Source organism: Thermothielavioides terrestris, chromosome 6, assembly GCF_000226115.1.
Source record: "Thermothielavioides terrestris NRRL 8126 chromosome 6, complete sequence".
NCBI lineage: Eukaryota > Fungi > Ascomycota > Sordariomycetes > Sordariales > Chaetomiaceae > Thermothielavioides > Thermothielavioides terrestris.
This window is the reverse complement of record NC_016462.1, coordinates 1,585,618-1,604,125: the sequence shown is the minus strand read 5'-3', so window position 1 is coordinate 1,604,125 and position 18,508 is coordinate 1,585,618. Positions and strand designations below refer to the sequence as shown.

Sequence of the window (18,508 nt, the reverse complement as noted above, 5' to 3'; positions counted from 1 at the left end):
CCTCGGCGGTCCCACCAGCCCCTGCCTCTTGCGGCTGCGGCCGCTGCTGCTCCTTCTCCTTCTCGGACCCCTCAGCCGCCGCCGCAGCACCACTCTCGCCATCCTCGTCCCGGATCTTGGCCATCGGCTGGTTGAACAGGCCCATCTCCTCGGGCAGGCCGTGGGCCTTGCGGTACGCGGCGCGCTTGGCCACGTCGTCGACGTTGCGCTTGCGCTTCTCGCTGATGCGCGCCGACTTGTGCGCCTCGTGCAGCCGCAGCACCTCGATCAGCACCGCCGTCGACCGGATCGGGTGGTACAGGTAGTCCGACGCCGGCGGGAGCATGTCGGCGAAGGGCGACGTCCGCGAGAAGGACAGCGCGAAGGTGTAGATTGCGAGCCCGGAGAGCGTGCCCTGGTGGGAGGGGAAAGGGAGGGAGAGTTAGGTTTCCGTCTGTCATTAAAGGTAGGTTAGGTTCTGTGCAAAAGGACGCACCACTGTGATGACCACGTGGATCCAACGGCTGTGCAGGAACCAGTGGGCGCGCGAGTTTGGCGGCGGCGGCAGGCCCGGGTAGTCGCGCTGCGCTTGCGCCGCGACCTCCTCGGCGCTCAGCTCGCCGCCATAGTGGCGCGGAGGCGTCTTCTTGGGCAGACGGGAGCCGTGGGAGGGCGGAGTGAAGCGCTCGGGTTTGGCGAGGACCCGTGGACTTGGGGGCGCCTTGCTCGGTTTGCTGCTGGATAATCTGGCAAAGACGCGGCGGGAGACAGCGGCGGCTGCGGACGGGGACGGAGCCGCTCGGCGCCATATTTGGCCGGACTGCGGCAGGAGGAAGCGGGGAATGGAAGCCGGGGACGCCATGTTGCTGTGGGCTGGCGGGGGGTGAAGGAAGGGTCTTCGGCTCCGGGCGAGAGCCGCTGTGTCTTGGAACCTCGGAACGGGGGCTGTTGTCCTCTCCTCAATCACGGGCGGCACACGATTGGCATCCGCTGCTGAACGTTACCCCCCTCGGCGGGCAGCCTGGCATTCAATGGGCGGAGCAGCGGACGTCGCGGTGCGGCTCAACTCCAGAATCCAGAAATCGTCAAGCGATTGGCGAGTGGTCAGAAACTCGCGTGTGTCAGCGAGCTGCAGGTTCCACTTCAAGTTGCTCTCCCATTGCGGTTAAGTTAGCGAAGGTCGTACCATCTTGACTTTGCGCCCAGACCAAGCTCTGCCGCTTGCCCGGCCAGGAACCAAGGCACCAAGAAAGTCGGATGAGTGCGCCGGACAATCCCGAGTTTGTCCGTCAGGCCTGACTAACCACCACGACGCTATTGGTCAACTAAGGGAAATTGTGGGAACTCACGCCAGGCTCCACTGCGGTTCGCCTTGCCGTGATGCGCCGTCTTGGCCAAGGTCATTGCTGGAAAGCTTGCAAAAAATTCCGGCTGGGCCCTGTCGCGGCTTCGGCCGCCAGCCAACAACAACCGCCTCACCCTGATTTTTTTCTTGAACTTTTTCCTGTCTCCTTTGCAACCAGTCTTCCTCAAGATACCCACTATCCTTGCAACGTCTACGTTTTCCTCCAAGTTCTATCTTCTAATACACAACCTTCAAAATGGGCTTCTCTGCTGGTATGTACCGAGCTACTCCTGACTCCAATCCCCCCTCGATTTGCGCCGCCGGCCGCATGTGCAGTGCGCGCTGCAGCTCGACTTTCGCGAGCCATTGGCACCCCGTACATGCCCAGATATCTCGAAGAGAGTTCCACCTCGCTCGAGCCCCTCTACTTCCTCGGGCCACTGGTGTTCTGCTCCATTGCCGCCCTTGGTACTCCGTTTCATGCCGGTCGCGGTGGTTGCGTCATTTTGCCAGGCGCAAACCGGATTCCGGGACGGCGGACGAGGGCGAGACGACACCACTGCCAATGCACTGTACAGCGGAGCGAGACCCTCGAGGAGCACCATAGACATGCGGCTACTTTGATCCGGCAGAGAGACGGCAGCTTGCTGACCATTCGGCGCGCTCCCCATACAGGTGACGCCAAGAAGGGTGCCAACCTCTTCAAGACGCGCTGCGCGCAGTGCCACACCCTCGAGGCGGGCGGCGGCAACAAGATCGGCCCCGCGCTGCACGGCCTGTTCGGCCGCAAGACGGGCTCCGTCGAGGGCTACGCCTACACCGACGCCAACAAGCAGAAGGGCATCACCTGGGACGAGAACACTCTGGTACGTCCCCCCCCCCTCTCCCCCCCGGCGCATCCCAGGCCGAAAGCGCGCTATGTTGTGCTAACGCTGCCCTCACCTCTAAAGTTCGAATACCTCGAGAACCCCAAGAAGTACATTCCCGGCACCAAGATGGCCTTCGGCGGTCTGAAGAAGGACAAGGACAGGAACGACCTGATCACGTACGGCCTCCCCTTTTCCCCTTTGCCCATCCAATTCCTCCCCCAGCCAGACACTAACCGTGTTTGCTCTCCAGCTACCTCAAGGAGGCCACCGCATAAATTCCAGCGGAACCCCGGGGTATGGCGACGTCGTTGTATTATTAAACCCGGTCCCGTCACCTTAATCATGGTAGAGAGGCGGGGTTCGGGTCGTGGTTGAGGTCGGGGGACGAGAAGGGGAGTTGTCAGCTCTTGCTACTTCCTTTCTGCATTAGACGGGGCGGCTCTTGTAAAGCACAACTACTGTAACATAGACGGACGGCTACTAGACCATGTGCTTGGCGGCGCTCGTGGTGATGGAAAATGATAATTCTGCTCTTGCCAAGAAAGGATTCTTTGCTTGCTTCTCTTGCGACGGACGATTATCCAGTCATCACACAAACCCCGTCCCGTCGTACCCCCAGACTACCTCGAGTACTGTATCAAAAGAAATCAGGCCGAGTCTAAAACACCACCTCAACTCCGAAGCCTTCTTGCGTAGTAGCCCCCCGAGCCCTCCCTTGCCTGACACAGAAAAAAGCACGCGCAAGCGGGCTTCTCCCTCCCTCCTACCCTTGAAACACGTACTTGTCGGCGTCCTTGACGCTGGGCTTGACCTCGCTCAGCGCCTTCTCCCAGTCCTCCATGGTGATGACCGGATCCGCCACTTCTGCTTCTGCTTCTGCTGCCTCTCCGTCCTCCTCCTCCTCCTCCCTCCCGTCTTCCCTCCTCCTCCTCCTCCTCCTTCTTTCTGCCGTCGCCAGGTACGCCCGCTCCAGGCAGGCCTGCGCGGCCGCCTGCATCAGGTTGCCCAGGTCGGCGCCCGAGAAGCCGGTGCACCGCAGGTCGAGCGCCACCTTCTCGAGCACGGCCTCGCCGGCTGCGCCGCTGTCGCTGCCGGTGCCGAGCATGTCGACGTCCTGGTCCTGCGGATGCGCCCGCGCCTGGGCTTGGGCCTGGGCCTGCGCTTGCGCCTGCCTGCGCGCGCGGCCGACGGTGTTGCGGTACAGGGTGCGGAGGATGTCGACGCGGTCCTCGGCGGAGGGCAGGCCGACGTAGATGCTGGTGCCGAGGCGGCCCGGGCGGCGGATGGCCTCGTCGATGATGTCGGGCCGGTTGGTGGCGCCGATGACGTAGATGCCGGAGCGGTCGCCGACGCCGTCGAGCTCGGTCAGCAGGGTGTTGACGACGCGAGCGCTCGCGTCCGACAGCGAGTCGTCGCGCCGGGGCACCAGCGCGTCCATCTCGTCGAAGAACAGGATGCAGGGCGCCGACGACTTGGCGCGCGCGAACAGCTGCCGCACCGCCCGCTCCGACTCCCCCACGTACTTGTTGAGCAGCTCCGGGCCCTTGATGGAGATGAAGTTGGCCTTGGACTCGTTGGCCACCGCCTTGGCCACCAGCGTCTTGCCGCACCCGGGCGGGCCCCAGAGCAGGATGCCGGCGGCCGGCTTGATGCCCACGCGGTTGAACAGCTCCGGGTTCTTGATCGGGCCGATGATGGACATCTCGAGCTTCTTGCGGACGTCCTCGAGCGCGCCGACGTCGGCCCACGTCGTGTCGGGTATGGTGCTGAAACCTTCCCGCTTGGAGGCCGGCTGGACCCGCGAGACGGCCGTCTTGAACTGGGCCATGGTGATGCGGCTCTCGCCCCAGGAGATCCGATCGTGGCGCTCGAGGAGCAGCCAGTCGCGCTGGGCTTCCTCGACGTCGCCGAGACCGTCGTCGTCGGGGTGCGCGGCTCGCGCTCGGTCTAGCAACTCGGTGAGGTTCCCCTGGAAGCTCTCGGAGACGGCCGCCTTGACCACGTATTGCAGATCGCTGCCGACGAAGCCGGGCGTCATCTTGGCCAGCTTTTTGAAGTCGACGTCGTCGGCGAGGCTCAGGTCGCGGGTCAGCGAGCGGAGGATCTGCTCGCGCGCGCGCTCGCCCGGCATGCCCATGTCGATCTCGGTGCTGAAGCGGCGACGGATGGCGGAATCGAGGAAATCCGGGCGGTTGGTCGCCGCCAACACGACCACGTTCTTGCCCAGCGGCGTGTTCTGCTTGATCCGGTCCATGCCGTTCATGATCTCGGCGACGATGCGGCTCTCCATGCCCTTGTTGGCGCTCTCCCGCTTGCCGGCGATGGCATCGATCTCGTCGATGAACACGAGACAGGGGGCGAGCCGGATGGCCTCGTCGAACACGTCCCGGATGTTCTTCTCCGACTCGCCCGAGGTGCCGCCGACGATGGACGGGGCCGATATGGGAATGAAGGCCACGCCTATGCTCCCCGCGACGGCATGGGCGAGGGTGGTCTTGCCGCAGCCCGACGGGCCATGGAGCAGGACGCCGTTGTCGTATCGGTAGCCCATTTGCTCGCAGGCCTCGCCGCCGCGCAGCGGGAACCAGACCTCTTTCAGCAGCATCCGTAGCGTGCTTCCCACGCCGGCAATGTCCCGGATGGAGATGCTGGTGGGGGGGCTGCGGTCGACGTCCTTGGAGGCGCCTTTCCTCTTCTTGGGCCGTGGTTCGCCATTAGCTTGCCTGTCGGACGCGACTGGAGGAGCGGCGGCATTCATGGCAGATGCACCCGTGGCAAAGATATCGGGGGTCGTAGCGGCGGGCGTAGTGGTGGCTGGTGACGTCGTCCCGGTCCCGGTCGTGCCTGTGCCAGTGCCTGCGGCTGCGCCGGGCCGTTTTTCGCTACTGGCAAATCCCCATGACTTGGCAATCTGGCGGTTGAGCAGGTTGGCATCGCGGTCGGCCCTTGCCGCTTTTGCGCGTTCCTGGGCCTCCAGCAGGTCGTCCGAGTCCTCCTCCTGCTCGTCGGCCCGGGTCTGCGCCTTCCGCACGGCCAGCACTCGCTCGATTGCGTCCTCCAACGGGCGCTTTTTCTGGCGGGCCAAGCTCGAGTTTGAGCGCTTGATGGCGTCGTAGACAGATGCGACCGTGAGGCGTGCCCTGTCCTTCCGCCCGCCCGATCCTCCCCCCTCCTCCTCTTCCGCCGCTGCGACGGCCTGTTCTTCGAGTTTGACCACTATCTGGTAGACGTCGCGGTCTATGCCCATTCTCAGGCTGGTTGGGGCCGGCCGGCGTAACATGGTGTCATGGGGAGAGTGGTCGCGAAAACATGTGAAACCCCATCATGTACAGGCAGCGCACTGTGAGAGGTGTGAAAATCATGAAAACCGCTTTGAGATTTTGGGAGGGAGAGAATTATTGGATTCGAGGACTCTCCCCAGGGTTAGGGTTTTCTTCGGCGCCCCTCCGTGCTCCATCTCGTCAACTTTGTCCTGAGCCACCTCTTCTCTTCCATCGCTTCATTCTTTTTTGGAATGGATCAATTGCTTCTTTTGCCCCTTCTCTTCCGTTTCTGTATGCTTTTTTTTCCCTTATTTCTCTTTATGCCTCCTGTTCCCCCCGCCTCTCTCCCTTTCTGTTTTGCTGTATAACTATCAGCCAATCAGAAGCAGCGTTGCCCGCGGTGTAAGTCGCCCATGTGCTTCCGAATGTGGACACGTTCAAACAGAGCACCATGCAGGAGCATCACTCTGGTATTGCGGCGGTGGCAACGTCCCGTTAATGAGACGAAGCATCGATTCGGCCCAAAAGTTACATACGACTCGCCTTGGTTGCCCTATATGAAGCTCACGAGCTCTACCTCCAGTATCCCAGCACAGCGCCACATAGCAGCCCATCCCGCTTCATGCGAATGCAGAGACTGACGCCCACCCGTCCAGTCCCAGTCAAGCCCTGCCCAATCCAGTTTCAGAGTAGGAAGAAGACAAAAAACGCCCAGCAACCGTCCCCTCGCCAATGAATTGATGACTCAGTAATAAAGACCGCCATGCAGGTGTGACCCCTTTCTGCAGCACCCCCAACGTAGATATCTGCTCCCAAGCCAACGGCCCATGCATCCAGCAACTTTGTATGTAGAACACCGACGTGTGAACAATCCCGTTTGTATGCACCAGCCAGCCAGCCAGTCCGACTAGCCCGGCCCAGCCCAAGCCCAGCCCCAGCCCAGCCGAGCTCAGCTCAGCCGCCCAATTTTTATACAGATTTCGCTCCGGGATAGCTAACTAGCTAGCCACCCTAGGCCAAGGTAGATGGGTTGTCCTACCCACCTCAGGACAAGTAAACCGCATAACTAACACCAAACCCCAAAACACAAAGAGGAAAAAGTCGATTCGGTTGCACAGCAAAGGCGGAGTAAAACAGCCATGAAACAAACCCACGAAAGAAGCAACCGACCAGCTTTGAGGAGAAAGAAACAACAGAGAAGAAGAAGAAAATATGGCACCGAAGAACTAGAGAAGAAGAAAAGAACAGGCCGAAGGCTACTTGTCATCCCACGACTTGATGCGCTTCTTGAGGAACTCAAACGACGAGAAGAAGACGGCGTTGACGGCGCACGAGCGGCCCATGGACACGCCGAGGCCGCGGTACATGTTGCGCGAGAAGAAGTGGATCTTGACGGGCTCGACCTTCTGGCCCTTGGAGTACATGAGCGAGTTGCGCTGGTAGATCGACTTGGCCGAGTCGACCGGGTCTGGAGAAGGGAGGGGGGTCACCTATTAGCCTCGAAGAGATATGGAGTCACAAGAAATAGAATGGGGAGGTCGTGGGTGAGGTTGAGAGCGAGCGGTAGGGGACTCACAGATCAGGGCCCACGAGACGATGCCGCACAGGCCGCCTGCCACCAGCACCGCGAGCGGATTGGAGTGGGTGCCGTGGCCGCCGAAGGTGGTCAGCAGCTGCTTGCTGCTTTCGTACGTCATGAAGTAGGTTGCTGTGCCGAGCGTGTCGCGCACTAGGGGAGCGTGGGGGGGGAAGGAGGGGAGCGTCAGCTGCGCCAAGCTTCTTGTTGACGTGGGAAAAAGGGGGAGGAGGTGGGGGGCAACGTACTCAGATGTAACCTGAACCCGGTGTACAAGCCCCCCAAGCCCCTGTGCTTGACAATGTTGCGAAGCGTCTTGAACGTGCCCTTATTTTGATAACTCGCGGCAATCGCATGGCTCTCGGGCTTCGGACAGTTCTTCTTGTCGGCCAGCAACACAGACACTTGGGCGCTGAGTTTGGTCAACTCGAAGGGACCTGCAGATTGCCCGCGTCAGGATCTGCTCGGGCTGCCAAACCCCCGTTTCCTCGCCCGAGCCCATTCGAGCGCCAACTTACACGCGATGGCCGTGATACAGCACCCGGCGGTTGCCCCCGCAGCCCCAAACGTCGCGACCGACCAGAGATTTGGGTACGACCCGCTCCGGGTGACATGGGCCATGACGTCGTAGCCAAAATTGCGCTTGACCCAGTCGCAGTACACGTACTTGGATCGCTGGTAGATGGAGAAAGAGACGGTGCGCACGAGAGTAATGCTCGCCATAGGAGCCGTTACACCTACAGCGCAGGTCAGCGACACCCGCCTCAGGTGTTCCCTTGCTATCGCCGTCTCCGGATTCGACGCGTTGGGGCCTTGCCTCGAAAGAAACCCCGGAAATGCTCCGTCTGGTACGTGCGCTTCACACAGTCCAGGAATCCAGCATAGCGGTAGGTCTGCATCCTTGTCTTGACGCTATCAAGCGGGAACGTGGTGAGGGTGGACAGCACGCTCGACGCCGAGGCGGCCACCTCGACGCGGTAGTGCTTAATGAGCCGCTGGTAGCTCGCGACAGCATTGTCGCTGGTGCGGCTGGCTACGGCCGAGGAACTGCGGTTCAAGGCTGCCGCCGCCGCCGCCGCCGTGGCGAGGCGTGGGTCCGGGCAGATGTCCTCCTCCTCGATATTGGGTTTCACGGTCCTGCTACGAGCGCGTTCCTGTGGCTTGCTGTGTCCTTGCTGCGACCGTTCCTGATGCTGGCGCTGGCGCTGGCGCTGCTGTGACTGCTGCTGCTGGCCGTTGTTCTGTTGCGACGAGTCCGAAGAAGAGTCCGGCATGATCGGAATCGGAGGGTGACCATTTTGCAGCAGGGCGGGATAATGGCTGTCGTCGTGGGTCGCGGACCGGAGCTCAGCAGGTATAATAGCTCCTCCGAGTTCTGTTCCTTCTTCTTGGCTTTTTTGAGCTGGGTCGTGTAGCACTTTCCGTCTCTCCGTCTTTAACTCGTCTCGCAGGTCGCGGCGCGGGCACCTCTCTCGGAGCAGCCGTCAGCCAACAGACAGTGGCCTCGGTGGCGAACCGAGACCAGAGTCCTCAGCAGTACGGTCGCGAAAGGGCCTCTTGCCAGCGGGTGAGAGTCCATAAGAACCCCCGCCTGTGTGGTCGGGAGGATCCCCGTTGTGTTTATGCGAGGTTCGACTGCAGTAACGAACGATGGGGTCTCGGGGAAAGAGAGAGGGAGGGGACTTCGATGGTTGGTTCGTTCTATAGAAGGCGCAACGGTTCGAAGGGGAGGGGCGGATGGGTATGCGTCGATGGGGATGCCCTTGGGGCCCCTCGTGGGTCGGGCGTTCAATTGGCTGGTTGATCAACGGCGGAGACTAAGTATCAACGCAAGAGAGGGTTGTGCGACCGTCAATTGCAGCTTGGCCCGAGGTGGTGATGGCGTGGTTGGCGTAGATCGACTGCGGGGTCGCTACACAAAGAAGCAGCTCTTGACTCGCCGGCTGGCTTGATCTGCACTAGTGTAGTTGGTTAGTTAGTCATTGGTCCAGGCTCAACTCAGCACTCGGCACTCAGAAGCAAGCAAGCAGCAAGCAGCAGTCGAGAGCAGTGCGCACACACACACACAGTGTCTCTCCACCCATGCGCGGGTCCAGATGCTCCCAGCCCACTAGCGCGGGCCCAGCGACCACGGCGGGTTGTTCCGACTCGACCCCTGCGGTCGAGTCACAGACGACCTGAAACTGGGCAACAAGAACAAGTCGCAGTGGGACTGGCAGCAGTAGGAGACTGCTCGAGATGGAAAATCACGGCACGGTTCTGCCGCCGTTGCGCGGGCGAGAGGGGATTTTGGATCGTCGACGGCAGTGAATAATGTCTTCGTTTTGGAGCCAGCAAGTCGTGCAGGGGTAACGTCATTGCTGCACCGCCTGCCTGATGGGGTGGTGGTCGAAAGGCAGCTCCTGCAGCGTTGCTGCGGAGGCCCGCTCACAGTCCGCTGCGACCGCCACCTCGCCCTGTGATTGTGTCTCGCCCAGTGCAATGAACACTCCTGAAGTCACCAATTGATCAATTCCCATTTAGCTGCGAGCTATGGTGCGGCTAGATATCCTACGCCAGTGCATCCATCCCGAAGAATGCCGGAAAGTGCAAGATGCCAACCCCAAGTGGGCGCACTGCCGGCCCCTCACCCCCACCAGCCTCTATCCAACTTCCACCTAAACGTCCTGATTGACCTCGGCCTTATAGCCGAAGATCTGCATGTAGATCTGATGCAGACGACTGGCCAAGTGCAGTATTCCTGGTTTCAGTGTCTGGAGTGAGTCCCTCGCTACTTGGATTGCCCGGGGACTGCTGTGGCCTTCACACTATCAAACCGACGACCGCAGCAGCGAGCTGTCCTTAACTTGGCATCGCAGCTCGCAGTCTCGTGAGCATTTGCCGCAGCCAACCGTACCGGCTCGGCTCTCAGCGGCACCATCAGCTAGCTGCAGGGCAGAAGCAGTTGTTGGTGCCGCGGTGCCAGCTGCAGAGCGGAAGCAGTTGCTGATTCAGCGCTGTCGAACCCTGCACCAGGAAATGCTTCTTCTCGGCGGGGGCACGCCACATTGGGCGCCCGCACTTAGGGACCGTTTGCGGGAGCCGTCACGCGGTACCGGCAGGCAAGGCCAGGATGACAATCTGCAATGCAGCCATCATCTCAGACACAACCCCATCGTGTCATTGAGCATGGCAATGGTCAGGTCATAATGCTGATACTGCGTGCCACTGATGACATCCGGGTCCCTTTTCCCGCAACCCCCATCCCATCATCATTAGCCCCCGTCAACATTCCAACCACCCTTCCCCCCCAAAAGGCGGGGAACAAAATAGGTGAAAAAGAACTCACCTGGCCTTCCTCTTCCCCTCCTTCCGGAGCTGCTCCTCGCGCACCGTGACGCGCCAGGGCGTCTTGCTCGCCTCGCGCGCGCGCTCCCAGCGCACGCGGCACAGGTTCTTGAGGATGCGGTGCTCCAGCCCGCGGCGCTGCGCCGCCGCGTTGAGGAACCAGACGGTGCGCCGCACGCGCTCCGCGTCGAAGCCCGCGCCCCCCGCCGCCCGCGTGTCGCGGAAGCCCTCGCGCAGCGCCGCCGTCACCGTCGACCGCGACGGCTGCGAGAACTGCACCGCGCGCAGGGCCGCGCGGAGGAGCTTCCGGTAGGCGTGGATGATCTCGAGGTTGGACATTGCGGGCGTTGAATTCGTGTGGTGTTGTGGTGCGCTGGGTTCTCGAGTTGTTGCCGTGTCGTTATGTACGGAGCACTCCGTCAAGTTGACCGAGTTTGGGAGACCAGATTTGCTCTTACGTTGGGCCAGATGTCGCACGGACCACCTCGCCGACACTCACATCTTCTGCATGTCAGGCCCAAGCTGTGAAGACGTGATGAAGTATCATTCCGAATTATTTATATGCTATGCTAATTTCAAGCCTTGAGTCTTATGTTGTTGTAATGACATCCGTGGATCTACATAGGTCAGGGGTTCTTGTGTATTCCGTAGTGTGTGTGAAAAGGGATAATGCAATCTCCCATTGGATGCTCCGCCCGTGACGGGAAAAGAATCAAAAGCCACGATCGCCTTGTGGCCAGCAAACATCTATGCAGCCAACCCAAGTTACGGCCCAAAATCGAAATGCAAGCACTTTGTCCGGCCGTCTGCCGACCCAAGCGGCAGACAAGCCATCCCGCGCCATCTATGTGCACCTGCCGAGTACCCAGGCCCTCGGCTACCCAAAACCAAACCCGCTTCCACCCCGCGTCTAAATACTCCAACGATACAATCACTCCTCTCCTTGACCAATCGGCGCATACTGCGCTCCTCTACTCGACCCTCCGCGGCCCATGATCCTCGAAATAAAGCCACCAAGCCCACCTCCTGACGCACCACGCCGCGCGCCGCCTCCGTCGCGTGGCTTCCCGTCCGCCTCGACATCATCAGGCGGGTTGATATCCAGCCCGGGGATGGCGGCGGCGGCCGACGTCGTGCCCGCAGGGCTAAACCCTCTCCTGGGCGACCAGCTCCGGGCATCGAGCGGCGCGACGGGTGACGCAGGCCGCAGGAGGGCGTCCGACTCGGCGCGCAGGGCCGGCGTGTTGGACGAGGCTGGGGTGCCGAGGGCGCGGGTGGAGTCGCCAAAGAGGGCGTCCATGTCTTCTAGGCGGACGCCGCATGTTTCCGGATAGAGGAAGTATACTGCGTGGAAGTTTTGTTAGCTTTGATACCGTTTTGGACTGGAGCGAGGGGAAGGAAAGACATACCGACTACGAAGCTGACGGCGCAGAAGAAGGCATGCAAAAGATAAAGCCTCCAGGCAATCCACTCCTGCAGGATGGGCGTCATCTCGCCCACTAGCCAGTTGAAGGCCCAGTTGGTGGCCGTCGACAGACTGGCGCCCTTGGACCGGATCTTGAGCGGCAGGATCTCGGGCGGGTAGAGCCAGGGCACCGGGCCCCACGAATACCCGAACGCGGCGTTGTAGATTACGACGAGGATAACCATCAACTTCGGCGAAGACGGAATATCGAGGTAGAGGACGTACGAGATCAGCGACAGGGCAGCCACCATGGCGACAGCTCCGGACAGCAGGATCGGCCGCCGGCCCCACCGGTCTACGACGTACCACGGGGGAATGGTCGACAAGACATAGATGACGCCGTTGATGCCGGCCATCAGCACGGCGTCATGACCAGCCCACCCGGCCTTCTCGAAGACGTAAGGCGCGTAGTACGAGATGACATTGATCCCGTTCAGCTGGGCCAGCGCCTGCGCCGACATGGCGATGAAGACTCGCCTGCCGTACCGCTTGAACATCTCGCTGTAAGTGCGCTCGCCTTCCTGCCGATGCATGAGGACGTTCATCTTGATCTCGCGGAACTCATCGCGAGCACGGGGGTTGTGGATGTCGCCGCCGCCGTACAGGTTCGCAATGACCACGATGCCCTCCTCGTCGTGGTCGTTGTCCAGGAGCCATCTGAGAATGCTTGGTTAGCAAGTAAACAACCCAGCCGCAGGGGCAATACGCACCTGGGCGACTCCACAATGATCAAGCTTCCCAGAGCAAGCAGCGAGCCCATAATGCACTGCATCAGCAGGGGCAGGCGCCAGGAGAAGTCGCCTTCGATGAAGCCGCACAAGTAGTCCACCCAAACAGAGGTGGCGTATCCGATAATGTTCCCCGTGAACTCGATACAGGCGAGCTGGCCCCGGTTATGGGGCGGCGAAATCTCGGACTGGTAGACGGGGACGATGGTCGAGAGCATGCCGACGCCCAGGCCGGCCAGCACCCTGCCCGCCATCATCATGGCCATGGTCCTCGCGAACGTTTGCAGGGCGCCGCCGACGACGAACACGCAGGACCCGTAGAAAATGGTTCTTCTCCGGCCGATGAGGTCGCCGATCCTGCCGACCATGAGAGAAGAGACGAGAGCGCCGATCTCAAGGATGGCGACCATGGTCGCGATCTGGACCGGCGACGGATCATGGAAATACGCTCTGAAATAATCACCACTGCACAGACAGAAGTTAGCGGGCGCGAGACGCGGCGTGCTGGTGGGTTGTAGACGTTACATGAGAATGCCCGACATGACGCCCTGGTCATATCCGAAAAGAAATACACCTAATGATACAAAAATTGATGTAAAGTACCTGCCACGGAGTGTCAGTCAGCAAGCAAACGCAGCAAGCACATGTCGCCGAGCGAGACCAACAGTAACGGCTTGCCGGTCAGGCCGTGGATGGGGCTTGTGCCGCCCGTCATGATGACCGCTAGCAGGCGCTCCGCCTGGGAAGGCTTGGGAGGAGCGACGGCGGGGATTTGGATGGCCTCTTTGCTGATGGTGGCGCCAGCGTGCCGCGAGGCGGACCGGCTGCTCGAGGATGACGAAGGCGGCTCGCGGTACCGCACGCGCTTCTGGTGGCGGTGGTTCTTGTGCTTGGGGTGGCGCCTGACAACGCCCGCGAGAATCTTGTCGTTCTCGCCGTCGAGGGTCTCGTCCAGCCGCTGGCGCAACGGGTCTTCTTCGGCGAGTTGCTCGGCGATGTCACCCGTGTCGGTCCAAGAAGACTCGTCTGATCCGTCCTCCGATGGGGAGGAACCCGGTTCGTCGACGGGGTGGCCGTGCCGTTGTGAGGGAAGCAACCTGGACGACTGCTCTCGATCGTGCTCGGAGCGCCTCTCGTAGGGAGAGGGAAGTGTTCGGAGGGGAATGTTGGAAGGGAGACGGCTCGGATTGGGGACCGGAATCTTGGAGGAAATGGGGCTGTTCGGCAGCAGCCCTCGTCCGCGGCGAGTGCAGATGTACGGAGGTGTTGATTGCGGAGGGGACTGGGGAAACCGGCAGGCGGGGTGTGAGTCCGACGGGCTCCGAAAGAGAGGGACGCATCGGTCAGCAGTGACGGAAGTAGTCGCCGCGCGCAGGTGTCAAGCCGAGTGTCGGGTCTTCCGGGTCTTGTGGTCTCGTGAGAGGAAAGGGTCGAAGTCGGCAGCTGGACAGGCACCGCGCCGGCCGCAAAGTGCCCGCCCCCGTGGCTGCCAAGCCCGCAGGGCCGCAGCCCCACTAATTCTGGGGACGACCCCTGTTCACATCCAACTTTCCGATTGCTGCTGCCTTCCTGCTGCCTCCAGCGGCGTGCCAAGTGGTCCCGTCAGATGCTCATCACTGTCAATCACTTACGGAACTCGGCAAGACGGCACATCAAAACCCTGAGTTACCGCTGGCAGCCATTCAGCTCTCCTGCCCCTTTTTCAGGACGCACAGGATGGCTAACTCCACAAGCGTGTCACGCGCTGTGCGCAGTGTGGACTCGATTCTGCAGAGTGGCGCTGGTCACCAGAACGAAGATGAGCCCGAAAACCGGGGATCGGCTCAAAGTACGGACGAGGGGCCACATGGCGTTCCGGGCGCAGACGACGGCAAGAAATGAAACAAGTTGTGGCGCACGAGAACTTTCGGCCTTCTTAAAAGCGGGGCGTTCCGGGGCTCACGACGACAAAATGACCGCCTCGTCGACGGTGGCGTTCGCGATCCAGCAAGATCCTAGATTTACCAGATACGCGAGATCTGATGTTGCCAAACCGTCGCCTTCGTTGATCCGGGCTGACGTTAGCGATCGCGCTGAAATGGCTCCAACCTCCAGTCTCCAACCGGGCTGAGCCATCTGCGCCGCCCTCAGGAGCCGACAGCGGTCGAGACTCAGCGTTCCACAAGGAACTGGAGAGTCGGTAACACAGCGACTTCAGCCCCAGCCCTCCGGTCTTTCTCTTGCTATTCGGATGTTGTTCTCAAAGGGCGCCTTGCCTAGCAGCACGATTGAGCCCTCCGTAGGGCCAACCTTAACGTTACCTCGGCCGAAGAGACCGGTGAACATTGAACGTCATCAAGAGGGCAAACACCAGGCAGTTACGAGCGCCTTTCGGGGGTTTTGCTCCAGCAATCGCGCAGAGCGGAAGCCTGCCGCTCTGTCTTCGGGCCCCTGCAGTCCAACCCCCGTCCCTCAGATGGCTCACGTCGACAGGCACGAACACCGTTGGTTGCCGAGTTTATTCGGTGCGAGTCTCAGTTTTCAAGAACGGGCTGAAAGCAACGTTGAATGTTCATTCCGGGTAGGGGCATCCGTCTCGCTCACGACGGGAATGCGAGCTCGGATCGCCATTGGCCGTGACTGAGAATCCGTAGTCTATGTACTGTGGTAAGGGATGCATGCGAGAAGAGTTTCCTCGAGGCTTCGACCATCAAAGAAGATTTGCGCGCCCCGTCCAACGCGGGAAAAATGCCCGGGTACGGGCGCACTCACCTCTGGTATCACGGCACCTGCCGCCTTCACGCGAGATGTGCCTGGACCGAATGCATGGAGTCGGGTAGCGTTCTTATTTTGACGTATTACTCCGTCTAGGAGCGACCTCCGCACATGGACTGCAAGTTCGCGCTGACAGCAGCCTGCGCTGCCACAGGCCAGCCAAGCTGCGGCGATGGGGTTTGCGTTTACGTATCTGTACATCAGAATGGTTAGTCAGCAATCACTGTGGGTTGGACAAGGACGACTGTTTCATCCAAAGGAAAGTCGTCCTCCTTTGCCCAACTGGCTCCTCCTTCCTGCGACCTTATGCGACAAGAGACTGAGGCATTTGAGACTGGCAAATCCCTGTCGCCGCTCACCCGCCCAGCCTCCGCCGTGCCGTCGGAGCATAGCCCAGCCAGCAAGGCGAAGCGCCACATATATATAGAATTTTTCGGGTTAGTTACCCCATTGTTGGTTATTCCGTATTCGGCGCTGCCGACCGAACCTTCCGACCAAACGGCCGCCATCTCTGTGCCATCTCTCATCTCATCTGAGATTGAAAGCATTCCAAGTCTGGGGTAGGAAACCGTTCCATGCTACCTTACCCGTCCAGCCGAGTTTGATTCAAAGCTGGTTGGTTCGAGTCTCTCAGTCATTTCGCAAAAGGCTGGGCAAGGTTCCGGACAGGTAAGTGGCCACCGCCCTTGTGGCCAATGCCGTCGTTGACTCGGGGTGTGGGTCCTTCTCCGTGCCACGAAAACGGGGCGCCCCATCTTGCGTTCCTGGCGGAAGAGTGGGCTCGCGGAGTTTTCAGTTGCAGCGCCCAGCCTTTCCCGGGGCATTGAGTTGTATATTGCGGAGCTCTGGCCAAAGCCCCCGGCCCGGATCGTGCGCTCGCTTCCTCGCCATCACCGCAGCAATCGTCCCGCACAACGCGGCTTCTCACCCCGGAGACCGAGTCGATTTCCCTCAATCACCATCTACAGCGCCGCATTGCATTCGCGCGCATGAACACGCGCCCATTGAGAAGGCATTGTCCGAGATAAAAGAGGTGGAGTTCCGAATCGCGGTCAAGGCACGGCCGCCGCCTGGTGCATCCCAAAATTTCTCCACCAGCACCAACCACCCCGTTGACGTGTCCTGGGCCGACATTTGACCGCGCATGGTCGCCTGCGAGGAGCTGTGACGGGCGACATCCGAAGGGAAAAGGGAAGACAGAGTTCAACAAAGCTCTGCCGACGGGGCGGCGCCGCATTCGATCTCCTCCCACGAGTCACACACACAAACTCACGCCACCCGCATCTCGGTCGTGTCGCTCGAACAGACAGACTACCGCCACGGCCGGGCTCCACATTACACAATGGGTTCGACAAAGTTTGGCAACTTCGATGTGAGCGACACAGGCTGTGATGCAGAATCTTGCCCGCGCTACCGGGTGTGCTAATCATCCTATTGTCGGATAGGACTTCTGTCGCGATGCAACCCTCCCTGTGTGCAATGTAGGCCTACTCCGAAGGGGGAACTCGCTCATCCCAACTGCGGGCAGGCAGCTGACGAACGTCTGCAGCTCCTTTCGATTACAGACGACCAATCGGGGCCATGGCAGGGTTGCCAGTTGACGGGCATTCCGCTGTCCGGCGGCCGGCACCTGGGCAACCTGGGTTCGTAATGATGCTGCGCGCCGACCTCCTTCAATGCTCTGTGACTGACGAACTTCCAGGTTCCATAATACTCTGCGGGATTGCTATCCTGGTCACCGGCGTGCTGCTGTATCGCTCAGAAAGAAAACGGGCAGCTGTCGGGCGGAGGTCAGTGTGAGCCTGCATCTGCATTGCCTCGCTACGGACTGACGAGCTTTTGGCAGGGAAATGCAAGCGTTCTTACTGGGGTACCTTCTCATTTCAATATGTGAAATCTTCTCAGTAGGAGAGTTCCCGTTGAACTCCAAAGTGCGGTTGGTAAGTCAACGGCCAATGGGTGGGTGACAAGCCTAGTTCGGACCCCAGCTAACGCACTTCGCAGGCTTTCAGCGCCATTCATATTGGCGCGATCGCGGCGACCACATGGATTCTGTTCCTCAATGGCATTGTCGGCTACCAGCTGATGGACGACGGGACGCCGCTCTCTGTCGGCCTGACCGTCGGTTCGGCGCTCATCTTCCTCATCGGCGTCGGCTACATCGCCCTCGACACCGGCTTCTCCTTCACTGGCTTCTGGGACTCCAGCTACGACCTCCCCAACCGGAACATCGCGCTCTACGTGCTGTACCTGCTCCTGCCGTTAATATGGATTGTGCTCTACTTTGCACTGGAATCGGTCCTTGTTCTGCGGATCCTTGGAGAGACGAGGCCGATGCTCTACCTGGTCTCGGCTGCGGTGGCCTTCGCGGCGGGCCAAGTTTTCGATTTTGTCGTCAGCCCGTACATCTGCAACGGCACCTCGGGCGCGATCGATGGCGCGCTCTTCGAGACCTTCTTCACCCTCGTGTCGGTCGTCCTGGTCTGGATCTTCTGGTCGAGCATCACCGAGGACGACTGGCCGATGGATACGGGCAACCCCTATCCCTAGACATTATCGAGATACCCGCGTCCCTGCTGACGCACCCAGCTGGAGCAACACGGAGCATCGGAGTTCAAACGGTTGGATCGGTTTCACTACGCTCTCTTTTGTGATACCTCTTTCTTTTCTTTTCTCTTCTTTCTTTCTAGCTGCCTGGCGGAACGTCGGCAGCCCCGTTGGAATCGCATGCGAAACTAAAGCAACACTCGAATCGAGACCAAACAAACAACTACAGCAAACGGAAATACCGGGACGGAAACCTACGTCTAATACCCAATACACGGTGCGAGCGGGCACCGCCTTGGATTCTTTTCGAGCCAACGAACCGGCTGTGGTTGCTACGACGGCCTGGCCCCTTGCGCTCGCGGGCTTGGAACGGAAAGGCAGAGCCGGCGGTGACTCTGGCATGGAGGAAGCCAAACGAGGAGGGGGACGACGTAATGATGGGGGCGCGGGCGAATCTGGAAGGGGGGAACGAGTGGATATGTGCCATTGGATGTTTTCAACGATCCTGTGTGTGCTGGTCTGCAGCATAATGTATCATGTTGCGGGGTGGGCGGGCTAGATTTTGTTTGTTTGGCGTCTGTATACCCCGAGAGAGATGTTAAAGTCATAGTCTAATGAGAGCCAGGGCCGTATTAGTATCTGGGTGTTTTGGTGA

The 18,508-nt window shown here is 60.3% G+C and overlaps 7 protein-coding genes across 7 annotated transcripts; 2 read left to right on the top strand and 5 right to left on the bottom strand.

The window, feature by feature from the left end:
- Positions 1-44: 44 nt before the first annotated feature.
- THITE_64049 (uncharacterized protein) lies at positions 45-1,064 on the bottom strand (the record flags this gene model as incomplete). Its single annotated transcript, XM_003657702.1, has 2 exons — positions 476-1,064; positions 45-394 (listed from the first exon to the last, which is right to left on the bottom strand). Coding segments are annotated over exons 1-2 (714 nt in total), but the record flags the coding sequence as incomplete, so codon positions are not given.
- A 357-nt stretch (positions 1,065-1,421) lies between these two features.
- Positions 1,422-2,747, top strand: THITE_2123741 (uncharacterized protein). Its single transcript, XM_003657701.1, has 4 exons — positions 1,422-1,596; positions 2,000-2,190; positions 2,275-2,369; positions 2,444-2,747. Exons 1-4 carry the CDS (start codon positions 1,581-1,583, stop codon positions 2,466-2,468), a joined length of 327 nt encoding a protein of 108 aa, XP_003657749.1. The 5' UTR covers positions 1,422-1,580; the 3' UTR covers positions 2,469-2,747.
- On the bottom strand, positions 2,713-5,670 carry THITE_2123739 (uncharacterized protein). The gene has a single exon (XM_003657700.1). It carries the CDS (start codon positions 5,438-5,440, stop codon positions 2,957-2,959), a length of 2,484 nt encoding a protein of 827 aa, XP_003657748.1. The 5' UTR covers positions 5,441-5,670; the 3' UTR covers positions 2,713-2,956.
- Positions 5,671-6,633: 963 nt separating this feature from the next.
- THITE_135989 (uncharacterized protein) lies at positions 6,634-8,306 on the bottom strand (the record flags this gene model as incomplete). Its single annotated transcript, XM_003657699.1, has 6 exons — positions 6,634-6,924; positions 7,033-7,185; positions 7,281-7,469; positions 7,551-7,769; positions 7,850-8,169; positions 8,215-8,306. 6 exons carry the CDS (start codon positions 8,304-8,306, stop codon positions 6,713-6,715), a joined length of 1,185 nt encoding a protein of 394 aa, XP_003657747.1. The 3' UTR covers positions 6,634-6,712.
- Positions 8,307-9,975: 1,669 nt separating this feature from the next.
- On the bottom strand, positions 9,976-10,816 carry THITE_2123734 (uncharacterized protein). The gene is made up of 2 exons (XM_003657698.1): positions 10,361-10,816; positions 9,976-10,257 (listed from the first exon to the last, which is right to left on the bottom strand). The coding sequence occupies exons 1-2, from the start codon at positions 10,696-10,698 to the stop codon at positions 10,167-10,169; spliced, it is 429 nt and encodes a 142-aa protein (XP_003657746.1). The 5' UTR covers positions 10,699-10,816; the 3' UTR covers positions 9,976-10,166.
- Positions 10,817-11,198: 382 nt separating this feature from the next.
- Positions 11,199-13,212, bottom strand: THITE_2123732 (uncharacterized protein). The gene is made up of 4 exons (XM_003657697.1): positions 13,078-13,212; positions 12,535-13,017; positions 11,769-12,481; positions 11,199-11,703 (listed from the first exon to the last, which is right to left on the bottom strand). Exons 1-4 carry the CDS (start codon positions 13,092-13,094, stop codon positions 11,291-11,293), a joined length of 1,626 nt encoding a protein of 541 aa, XP_003657745.1. The 5' UTR covers positions 13,095-13,212; the 3' UTR covers positions 11,199-11,290.
- A 3,262-nt stretch (positions 13,213-16,474) lies between these two features.
- THITE_2123728 (uncharacterized protein) lies at positions 16,475-18,021 on the top strand. The gene is made up of 6 exons (XM_003657696.1): positions 16,475-16,678; positions 16,752-16,787; positions 16,856-16,949; positions 17,009-17,096; positions 17,153-17,246; positions 17,311-18,021. Exons 1-6 carry the CDS (start codon positions 16,649-16,651, stop codon positions 17,854-17,856), a joined length of 888 nt encoding a protein of 295 aa, XP_003657744.1. The 5' UTR covers positions 16,475-16,648; the 3' UTR covers positions 17,857-18,021.
- Positions 18,022-18,508: the final 487 nt, after the last annotated feature.

Bases quoted from the DNA above. Each gene is read 5' to 3' on its own strand.
- THITE_2123734 (XM_003657698.1), bottom strand. From the start codon at position 10,698: ATGTCCAACCTCGAGATCATCCACGCCTACCGGAAGCTCCTCCGCGCG. The intron at 10,258-10,360 runs GTGAGTTCTTTT...TTGCGGGAAAAG, and splicing joins GAGGGGAAGAGGAAGGCCAG to GGACCCGGATGTCATCAGTG.
- THITE_2123739 (XM_003657700.1), bottom strand. From the start codon at position 5,440: ATGGGCATAGACCGCGACGTCTACCAGATAGTGGTCAAACTCGAAGAA.
- THITE_2123732 (XM_003657697.1), bottom strand. The intron at 12,482-12,534 runs GTGCGTATTGCC...AAGCATTCTCAG, and splicing joins ATCATTGTGGAGTCGCCCAG to ATGGCTCCTGGACAACGACC. The intron at 11,704-11,768 runs GTATGTCTTTCC...ACTTCCACGCAG, and splicing joins CGCCGTCAGCTTCGTAGTCG to TATACTTCCTCTATCCGGAA.
- THITE_2123728 (XM_003657696.1), top strand. From the start codon at position 16,649: ATGGGTTCGACAAAGTTTGGCAACTTCGAT. The intron at 16,788-16,855 runs GTAGGCCTACTC...GAACGTCTGCAG, and splicing joins CAACCCTCCCTGTGTGCAAT to CTCCTTTCGATTACAGACGA. The intron at 16,950-17,008 runs GTTCGTAATGAT...ACGAACTTCCAG, and splicing joins CCGGCACCTGGGCAACCTGG to GTTCCATAATACTCTGCGGG.
- THITE_2123741 (XM_003657701.1), top strand. The intron at 2,191-2,274 runs GTACGTCCCCCC...TCACCTCTAAAG, and splicing joins CCTGGGACGAGAACACTCTG to TTCGAATACCTCGAGAACCC. The intron at 2,370-2,443 runs GTACGGCCTCCC...TTTGCTCTCCAG, and splicing joins GACAGGAACGACCTGATCAC to CTACCTCAAGGAGGCCACCG.